The 10,558-nt window shown below is 43.5% G+C and overlaps 3 protein-coding genes across 3 annotated transcripts in view; all 3 read left to right on the forward strand.

Moving 5' to 3' along the window:
• The window catches only part of LOC106723866 (protocadherin alpha-6-like), a 4,854-nt gene extending 1,838 nt beyond the window's left edge, over window positions 1-3,016 (forward strand). Inside the window, exons 2-3 of the mRNA XM_014529005.1 lie at window positions 32-496; window positions 2,897-3,016. Coding sequence (XP_014384491.1) covers window positions 32-496; window positions 2,897-3,016 — 585 coding nt within the window. The remainder of the gene's footprint in view (window positions 1-31; window positions 497-2,896) is intronic.
• Window positions 2,862-5,237, forward strand: LOC106723862 (protocadherin alpha-8-like). Its single transcript, XM_014528987.1, has one exon. It carries the CDS (start codon window positions 3,090-3,092, stop codon window positions 5,235-5,237), a length of 2,148 nt encoding a protein of 715 aa, XP_014384473.1. The 5' UTR covers window positions 2,862-3,089.
• A 3,437-nt stretch (window positions 5,238-8,674) lies between these two features.
• Window positions 8,675-10,558, forward strand: part of LOC102242408 (protocadherin alpha-10-like) — a 6,222-nt gene continuing 4,338 nt past the window's right edge. The window contains exon 1 of the mRNA XM_014528988.1: window positions 8,675-10,552. Coding sequence (XP_014384474.1) covers window positions 8,847-10,552 — 1,706 coding nt within the window. The 5' untranslated portion in view covers window positions 8,675-8,846. The remainder of the gene's footprint in view (window positions 10,553-10,558) is intronic.

Genomic DNA, 10,558 nt, shown 5'->3' on the forward strand with positions numbered 1-10,558 from the left:
CCCGTTCCGCGTGGGGCTGTACACGGGCGAGATCAGCACGACTCGCGCCCTGGACGAGGTGGACTCTCCGCGCCAGCGCCTGCTGGTGCTGGTGAAGGACCACGGGGAGCCGGCGCTGGCGGTCACGGCCACTGTGCTGCTGTCGCTGGTGGACAGCGGTCAGGTGCCCAAGGCCTCATCGCGATTGTCTTCTGGCTCTACGAACGCGGAGGCGGCGCTAGTGGACGTGAACGTGTATCTGATCATCGCCATCTGCGCGGTGTCCAGCCTGTTGGTGCTCTCGCTGCTGCTGTACACGGCTCTGCGGTGCTGGGCGCTGCCCACCCAAGGTGTGTGCGGGCCGGGGAAGCCGGTGCTGGTGTGCTCCAGCGCGGTGGGCAGCTGGTCTTACTCACAGCAGAGGCGGCAGAGGGGGTGCTCTGGGGAGGGGCCGCCCAAGACGGACCTCATGGCCTTCAGCCCCAGCCTACCTCAGGGTCCCAGCTCTGCAGACAACGTGAGTCTAAAGAATTTTTATTTTCAGCTACTTAAAAACGCAGTCTTTTAGGTTTTCTGCTCAAATATTTTTTATGTAATTATTATATATTTAGTTGATAGATTCATATGTAATTTTGTTTTTAATATTATTGCACTTTTTGCACTCTTTATGTTGAATTATATTTACTGGTATGTTAAATATGTAGTTTTGTTTTCAGAGTGTCCAATATTGTAGGTTATAATTGGCGATTTATATTAGTTATTTTTTATTTTTGTGGGAAATTTTTACTAATTGGAATAATGAGTTTACTTTCTATTATATAGTGGAAGTCCCTAACTGAATGTTTACATGCCCCACTTTGCTATGAAGTCTTTATAATCCTTTTTTAAAAACAAATTTGACATATTCTATACATTTTTATTTATAAAAACTTACATATTTCAATATCACCTGTTCAATATTGCCTTTTTATGCTTAGTCTAGAACTTGAATTATCTTAATTTTTTTCTTATTACTCCAATTTATTTCTCCTTTTCAATCTTCTTTTTCTAGTTACTGAATTCTTTTTAACTTACTCAGTAGTAGCTTTTTTTTTGCTTGCCCATGATGAATATTGTAACTTAAAAATATAGTTTAAATGATATTTCAGTAGTATATTTATTTTGTTCTTTCTTTGTATAACCAACATACCCACATTCAAAATGTCAAGTAGTATATAATGACAAGTCTGTCACCTTCAAACCTAAACCAGTCACTTTAACTCTTCGAATTTCTGAAACATTTTAAATTTCTTTAGTTTTCTCTAAGATTTTATATGTATATATACAATCTGCCTTTCTTCTTTTTTTTTTTAAAGCAAGTGCTTATATTTAACCTACTCTTAGTTTTTCTACTATATCTTGGTATTTATGCCATATTATTTCATAAAAAGCTTTCTGGTTGTTTGGTTGTTTTCTCTCTCTTTTAAATACCTGCATCTTATTTTATTGTATGACTATATAGTGATTTATTCATCCATTTCTATGTTTATACATTAGTGGAACAATACCTTACTTAAACAAACTCATCCATGAGTATTATCCACTTTTACAGTTGGTAAAATCTTAGTATACCTTAGGAAGTTATTTTAGGATGTCTGTTTATTGTTTTCAGTGTTCTTTTACATAAAGGTAGAGATGCCCATATTCAATGGAATTATTTACCACTGAGCAGTAATTTGCATCCACGCAATCAGAACAAATTTGCTCCTCTTGTTGAAAGAATAGTCAAATTTGTAGAATAACCTATAAATATTCTAACTTTTGATAATGATGGTAATTGTAATTCTATTTATATTGCTTTATTTTTCTTTTATTTTCACATACATATACTTTAAAAACCATTTCCCAAGCATATTTGAAGAAATATTTAAAATTCTACTTTTGGGGTGGGGGAATGACTAGAAGTTGATATGAAATCCTCCTCCATACTCCAATCTTTATCCACCAATTATCACTTTTTTATTACGGTAGGGTTTTTTTTTGGAAATTCAAACTGACATACCAAGGCTATGGAAAATTTCCTTTGTTGGTAAAAAGTTCTCACAGAGATATTGAAGAATGCAGTTATCTTTACACAATCTTTCTCATGATTTAGAATGAACTATATAGTAGTTTACATGAAGATAATGTAAGTAGTTTCACAGAAAATGCTCTTATTCCCCTTTTTCATATTACTTGCACTTATATAAGAATTTAAAATAAGTTTATTCTGTGCCTGAAAATATCATTGTGATTACATGTTAATCTCATTCTCATACATCTGGATTAATAGGTACTTAAGTAAAAGCCATATGTGATGCTTTAGTTAAGTTTTAAAATTTAGAAATCTTCAGTTAGGGCCAAATTAATGAAATATTCTTACCTCCCAAGAAAACCTTCAAGTAAAGAATACTAGCTAATACATATTTTATAAAATCTTTTCTGATAGTAAGAAAAGGGTTTTCTTGTTGCTCCAAAATAACTAGAATAAAAGGTCAGTGATAAGCACCTCTACAGAGGTTCCAATTAAATATATTAAGACAGATCTCATTAAATAAAGGTGTTTTTTAAAATCACAGCCACCATTGAGAGTTGCTAATATATGAATTCGAAGGAGAGCTTAATCACCCACTACTGAGTCATTTAAGATGAAAAAGTAAAGTGCAACTTTTGAGGTGTATATATCAATATTTAAAATATTGGGAAAAAATTTATTTATGAAGAAAGAGATCCCCAGCTGGAACAAAATTAACGTAAGGAGCCAGGCGGTATAAATACTTCTACGACTGACAAAGGTGAAGATACACTATTAAGTAGAATAAGAGAAAAGAAAATATTCATTGGATTAAAAGAACCCCATTTTAGCGAGGTAAGTGAATTCAATAATTATACCCTTTAGAGCCGCTTGATGTCGCTGTCCACAAAGAAGTTCTGTCCAGCCAAGATCCAGCCTTCCTCTAGGAATCCTGTATCCGTCTCTAAATGCAGAACAATGGCGGAGGCAGCGGAATTGTATTGAAGACGTCAGGAAACGCACCAGTACGCCTTTGTATCAAACAAGCTCTTTGATAGCAATAAAGCGAGTACTTGACATGGTGTTTCCTTGGCGAGGAGACCCGGAAGCCCGGTGTCTGCTGCTCTCGCTTCTGTTCCTGGCAGCCTGGGAGACTGGGAGCGACCAAGTTCACTACTCGGTGGCGGAGGAGGCCAAGCACGGCACCTTCGTGGGCCGCATCGCGCAGGACCTGGGGCTGGAGCTGGCGGAGCTGGTGCCGCGCCTGTTCCGGGTGGCGTCCAAAGGCCGCGGGGACCTTCTGGAGGTAAATCTGCAGAATGGCATTTTGTTTGTGAATTCTCGGATCGACCGCGAGGAGCTGTGCGGGCGGAGGGCGGAGTGCAGCATCCAACTGGAGGTGGTGGTGGAGAGGCCGCTGCAGGTTTTCCATGTGGAGGTGGAGGTGAAGGACATTAATGACAACCCGCCGGTGTTCCCGGTAAAGGAGCAAAAGCTGCATGTTTCAGAATCCAGATTGCCAGATTCTCGGTTTCCGCTAGAGGGCGCTTGGGATGCAGATATGGGAGCGAACTCCATTTTAACCTATAGGCTTAGCTACAGTGATTACTTCACGCTAGATGTGAATTCAAAAAATGAGGAGAATAAGCAACTTGACCTCGTGTTAAGGAAATCTGTGGACCGAGAGGAAACTCCGACACACAACTTATTACTGACGGCCACCGACGGAGGCAAACCTGAGCTCACCGGCAGCGTTCAGGTGCTGGTCACTGTGATGGACGTGAATGACAATGCTCCCCGTTTCCCACAGTCTGAATATGAAGTGAGAATATTCGAAAACTCAGACAACGGAACAATAGTTATCAGACTGAATGCTTCTGATCCCGACGAAGGAATTAATCGGGAGATTTCTTACTCTTTTTTTAATAGCGTTCCATCCATGGTTATTGATCAGTTTAGCATAGAATCTAATAGTGGAGAAATAAAAATTCGAAAGAATTTGGATTTTGAACAAGTGAGTTTCTATAAAATCCGCATTGACGCCAGGGACAGAGGCCAGCCACCGATGGCCGGTCATTGTACAGTTTTGGTAAAAGTCTTAGATATTAATGATAACGTCCCTCAGATTTCCTTGACTTCAATATCCCTTCCAGTCCCAGAAGATGCGCCACTGGGTACCGTCATTGCCTTAATCAGTGTGTCCGACTTGGACTCCGGTGTCAACGGGCATGTAACCTGCACCTTGTCATCCCATGCCCCCTTCAGGCTGGTGTCCACCTTCAAGAATTACTATTCGCTGGTGCTGGACAGCGCTCTGGACCGTGAGAGCGTGTCGGACTACGCTGTAGTAGTGACAGCGCGGGACGGGGGCTCGCCTTCGCTGTCGACCACAGCCAGCCTGTCCGTGGAGGTGGCCGACGTGAACGACAACGCGCCGGTGTTCGCGCAGCCCGAGTACACGGTGTTCGTGAAGGAGAACAACCCGCCCGGCTGCCACATCTTCACGGTGTCGGCGCGGGACTTGGACGCGCAGGAGAACGCGCTGGTGTCCTACTCGCTGGTGGAGCGGCGGGTGGGCGAGCGCGCGCTGTCGAGCTACGTGTCGGTGCACGCGGAGAGCGGCCAGGTGTACGCGCTGCAGCCTCTGGACCACGAGGAGCTGGAGCTGCTGCAGTTCCAGGTGAGCGCGCGCGACGCGGGCGTGCCTCCTCTGGGCAGCAACGTGACGCTGCAGGTGTTCGTGCTGGACGAGAACGACAATGCGCCTGCGCTGCTGCCTCTGCCTCCGCGAGATCAGCACGACTCGCGCCCTGGACGAGGTGGACTCTCCGCGCCAGCGCCTGCTGGTGCTGGTGAAGGACCACGGGGAGCCGGCGCTGGCGGTCACGGCCACTGTGCTGCTGTCGCTGGTGGACAGCGGTCAGGTGCCCAAGGCCTCATCGCGATTGTCTTCTGGCTCTACGAACGCGGAGGCGGCGCTAGTGGACGTGAACGTGTATCTGATCATCGCCATCTGCGCGGTGTCCAGCCTGTTGGTGCTCTCGCTGCTGCTGTACACGGCTCTGCGGTGCTGGGCGCTGCCCACCCAAGGTGTGTGCGGGCCGGGGAAGCCGGTGCTGGTGTGCTCCAGCGCGGTGGGCAGCTGGTCGTACTCACAACAGAGGCGGCAGAGGGTGTGCTCTGGGGAGGGGCCGCCCAAGACGGACCTCATGGCCTTCAGCCCTAGTCTTCCTCCAGGTCCTCCTGGATCTGTAGTTGCAGTGGGAGATCCAGAAGCTTCTTTTGACTCCACTGGGAAGGTAGGTTGCTCTTATACTTTATGTATTAATATGTTTATTAATTTAGTCTAGAAAATATTCTTATTACTTATACAGTACATTTAAATAGTTTTTATCCATTTATTTTTAGGTATCTGGTCTAATTGAAACCTTTATTACCAGAACGCGAATACCTTAAATTTATAGCTATTTTTGTGTTTGTTTCCACTTCCAATTGAGAATCATTATAAACCATATATTGAATAATTATTCATTAGGTACTGAATTACTTTTAAAAAATCCTCATTCCAAGGATATGTTTTTTAAAAAATTGATTTTAGAGAGAGGAAAAGAGAAATATAGAGAGAAACATCCATGAGTGAGAGAAACATGGATCTGTTGCCTCCCCTTTGCTACCTTGTCGGGGTTTGGACCTAGGGGCCCACACAGGATCCAGCCAGCCTCAGTGGAACCAGCCATGTACTGGACCACGCTCTAACCAACTGAGCCAGACCGGCCAGGGATGAATTACTTCTACTTAATACCTGTTATGGGCGTCATATTGAATTACTAAAGTTGTGATGTCATTGTACCTGGACATATTTGTTGAAAATCAATTTAGTTTTTACATGTTAAGTAAACTTCAATACCACTCTCTATCATCATTTATTCATTTCTAAGGTATGGATAATATCTCATTTAATAGCTTTGCTAATAAGAAACCTCATAGCAGAAATATGTAGTAACTGTTACTAGTCAACTTTGTAGTTTTCTACCTTTCTGTGGGTGGAGAACTTTGAGAGACATGGTTGGTCAGCACTACTGGGTATTTATAACATCAATGAGTAACCTCCAGTGTATGCCTGAAAACAGTTGCTTTAACTTGAGGGATCTAATTTTAACAACAAATGTTACAAATATAATTCTTATTAAAAACGTGTAGAATTTGTTTCTGTATGTCTGACAATGTAGGCCATAAGAAAATGCTGATTGAGAATTTTCTCTACACATAGAATATTTATTGAAATTCATATTTTATCTGATATTGGAGAAAATACATCCCAATTGATATTTTCTTTCTTCAAAAATCTTTCTCCTATCTGTCAAAAACTTCTGGTAATGATATAAAGTTTGGACATTAAAGATCCACCTATATTCTACACTTTGAGTTCTCTTAAAATTCATAGTTTGGAACTTAATTACCTCTACCAGTTTATATGAGTATTTACTTTTTCTTCAATATTCCAAAAGACAGAAATCTGGATATTAGGTGATGCAGCTGTAAAGTCACTACATGGCAAACTTATATTTCCTGAATTGTGGTTTGTGCCTTTCAAGTTGGTGGTTCTTCACACGCTATTGTTAGTTCAAGCATTTGTCTTCTAATTAATATTTTAAAAACTTCCTTTGTACGTATGTGGAGTTTTTGTGATGCGATTATATTTCTATTCTATATTTCTATTGTGTTAGGTATTTTAGACAATGTTCCTTAATTAAAAACTCAGTGGAACAAGATCAGAGTGGTCTTGAGAATAGAGCCACAGTAGTACAACCATGAAAATGAAAGTAACTTAGTTTTTCCAAATAAATATTTCAATAATTTTAAAAATTTCATTCTATAGAACACATGTTTGATACATCCTACAAAACAATCTTTTATTTTATTTAATTTAAAACTTGAAGAGTCTCTGAACTTCCATGGTAAAACCTGTCTGTCAGCACAATTCACCTTAAATCTAGACTTATACCTTCAAATATCTCTGTCCTTGCACTTTTTTTTCAGGTTCCATATGTTACTTAAACTTGGGCTGAGGTATCTGAATATGTTATATTGATTAAGGAGCACTAAAAATGTCACCCCCCGCCCTAACCGGTTTGGCTCAGTGGCTAGACAAAACTATTAGATAATTCCAAAAATATATATTTGGGGTATTTGAAAAGCTTAAACATAACAATGATGAAAGTAGTTGTCTATGAAAGTGAAAAATCATACATTTTTGAATTATTTTATTTATAATCATAATTAAGATTCTTTTTGCCCATGTAAGATGTACATAAAAAAGTGAAACTTCGTTCTGTATAACTGATTTCTCAATAAAAGCCTTTTATGTTTTCCTAAAAACAGGAGCCTCTACTCAGCCTGAGCAGCAGCATTAGTGAAGGCGCTGTAGAGTGACAATATTATATTGGTAATAATTTTCCCCAAGGAACCAATCTGGGTCTCCAGCATTATGATAATAAATGCGGCTAAACTGAGGCCTGAGACTAATAGCCATTTATGAAGCACTCACTTTCCTTAAGGTACTACCCTAGGCACTTAATTTACACAACCACCATATTATTATACAAATGTTATAAAAGTAGTTGTGTAAATTATTTCCCCCAAGTCACATGATTAGTAAGTTGGGAAATAGAAATCAGAATGGAGAAATTTCTGATGTTGAAGCTAGTATTCTCTTTTAGGATATCCAAACACCTCACAGAGAATTGATACTTAAAATTAGTGTCTAAATAAGGTTTATTTAATCTCAAAATAATGACAAAGAGAAATGAATTGTGTCAGAAATTGAAGTTACCTAAATTTGTTATCCAACGAAATATGAGTACACTCATTATTATGCAGATATTAAGGGTATATTCAAATTTAGCTAATGAAATTATAATCATGGTTAGGGAAAGAATGACTTCTCCAAGATTCTACATTTACTAGGGATCTGTACTGGGGATGGACAATGATTGTTATTATTCACAAAAGAGACATAATGTGAAGCTTTGATAGTCCATAGAGATACAGATATGTAAAAATAGAGTGGACAGTCCAGAGGACATGAACCTCAGTGAGAATGACAACTAGGCCTTTCGGGGCTTCATGTACACGGCACTTTCTGTCCTGGACAATATCAAGGAGGGCTTCTCCTTCTGGCCTGAGCTGTGCTTCCCCAGGGTTTCAACACCCTATCAGCGCCCCTGAAGTTCTCACTGTTTGAGGGGTTGAGGCCCAGGCTCGGCCCACCAGAGCCTATGGAGCCCCCGCTACCTCCTCTCCTACCACAGCCACTGCCACCACCTTCCAGCACTGTCCTCCTCCCCATCCGACCTGAAGGACGGGTAGGGATGAGGACAGCTGAGCAGGTTGTGAGGGTTGTGGGACCCTGGGGTCATCTTGGAATACAGGAGTGAGTGTGTCTGTGTTGGGAGAGGCTGTGCCCCTGAATCGTGAGCACGAAGAGCTGGCTGCAGGCTGTGCCTGCTGGTGGAGGGGCCTCCTGCAGCTGAACTATGCCCTTGCAGAATTGAAGTATCAAATCATGGGGGAAAAGAAAAAGATTTGATTGAAAAAGAAGGTAACCAATGGAATTGTACTTACACATTAAGCCACCGGATGTCGCTGTCTTCCACAAAATGGGTTTTTAGAACAAAGGCACAATCCTGTGATTCTCAAGGACCAGGAAGGAGCGTCATTCTGAGATCTCAGCCATTTCGATATAATTGAATGTAAGAAACCCAACAGGAAAACTCAGAGCATGTTAGTCTTCTAGACCGCTGATTCATGGATTTGTAAAACCGGGAAAGTATGTATGATGTTGGTTTACAGACCCAGCGACCTGAGAACGGGCCATCTGCTGCTTTCACTTCTGCTCCTCGCATCCTGGGAGATGGGGATTTGCCAGGTCCATTATTGGGTCCCCGAAGAGGCCAAACACGGTACTTTTGTGGGTCGCATCGCGCAGGACCTGGGGCTGGAGCTGGCGGAGCTGGTGCCGCGCCTGTTCCGGGTGGCGTCCAAAGGCCGCGGGGACCTTCTGGAGGTAAATCTGCAGAATGGCATTTTGTTTGTGAATTCTCGGATCGACCGCGAGGAGCTGTGCGGGCGGAGGGCGGAGTGCAGCATCCACCTGGAGGTGGTGGTGGAGAGGCCGCTGCAGGTTTTCCATGTGGAGGTGGAGGTGAAGGACATTAACGACCACGCCCCGGTATTCTCCGTCTCAGAACAAAAGCTGGCAATACCGGAATCTCGACTGCTTGACTCTCGATTTCCACTAGAAGGCGCATCTGATGCGGATGTTGGAGAAAACGCAAAGCTTACGTACAGACTCAGCCCAAATGAGTTTTTCATTCTTGATATTATAAACAAGAAAGACAAAGGCAAATTCCCAGTACTTGTGCTACGAAAACTGCTGGATCGTGAAGAAAATCCTCAGCTTTTGTTGTTATTAACAGCAACTGATGGAGGCAAACCCGAACTTACTGGATCTGTTTCTCTGCTGATCCTGGTGTTGGATGCCAATGATAATGCCCCAATATTTGACCGATCCATATATGAAGTGAAGATGTATGAAAATGCACCAAACCAAACCTTAGTAATATGGCTAAATGCTTCTGATGCAGATGAAGAAATAAACAAGGAATTGATATATTCATTTAGCTCCTTGGTTACACCCAGCATAAGAAGGAAATTTCTAATGAATGAAAGGACGGGAGAAATAAGAGTAAACGATGCTATTGACTTTGAAGATAGTAACACTTATGAAATACATGTAGATGTTACAGATAAAGGAAGCCCACCAATGGCTGGTCACTGCACTGTCCTAGTGGAAATCCTGGATGAAAATGACAATTCACCCGAGGTAGTTGTCACTTCGCTGTCTCTCCCGGTGCTAGAGGATGCTCAGTTGGGCACTGTCATCGCCTTGATCAGCGTGTCTGACCGTGACTCTGGCGCCAATGGGCAGGTGACCTGCTCCCTAACACCGCATGTCCCCTTCAAGCTGGTGTCCACATTCAAGAATTACTATTCCCTGGTCCTGGACAGCGCTCTGGACCGCGAGAGTGTGTCCGTCTATGAGCTGGTGGTGACAGCGCGGGATGGGGGCACGCCTTCTCTGTGGGCCACAGCCAGCCTGGCCGTGGAGGTGGCCGACGTGAACGACAACTCGCCGCTGTTCGCGCAGCCCGAGTACACGGTGTTCGTGAAGGAGAACAACCCGCCCGGCTGCCACATCTTCACGGTGTCCGCGCGGGACTTGGACGCGCAGGAGAACGCGCTGGTGTCCTACTCGCTGGTGGAGCGGCGGGTGGGCGAGCGCGCGCTGTCGAGCTACGTGTCGGTGCACGCGGAGAGCGGCCAGGTGTACGCGCTGCAGCCTCTGGACCACGAGGAGCTGGAGCTGCTGCAGTTCCAGGTGAGCGCGCGCGACGCGGGCGTGCCTCCTCTGGGCAGCAACGTGACGCTGCAGGTGTTCGTGCTGGACGAGAACGACAATGCGCCTGCGCTGCTGCCTCTGCCTCC

The sequence above is a fragment of the Myotis brandtii genome, unplaced genomic scaffold, assembly GCF_000412655.1.
Source record: "Myotis brandtii unplaced genomic scaffold, ASM41265v1 scaffold668, whole genome shotgun sequence".
NCBI classification, from domain to species: domain Eukaryota; kingdom Metazoa; phylum Chordata; class Mammalia; order Chiroptera; family Vespertilionidae; genus Myotis; species Myotis brandtii.

Bases quoted from the DNA above. Each gene is read 5' to 3' on its own strand.
- LOC106723862 (XM_014528987.1), top strand. From the start codon at position 3,090: ATGGTGTTTCCTTGGCGAGGAGACCCGGAAGCCCGGTGTCTGCTGCTC.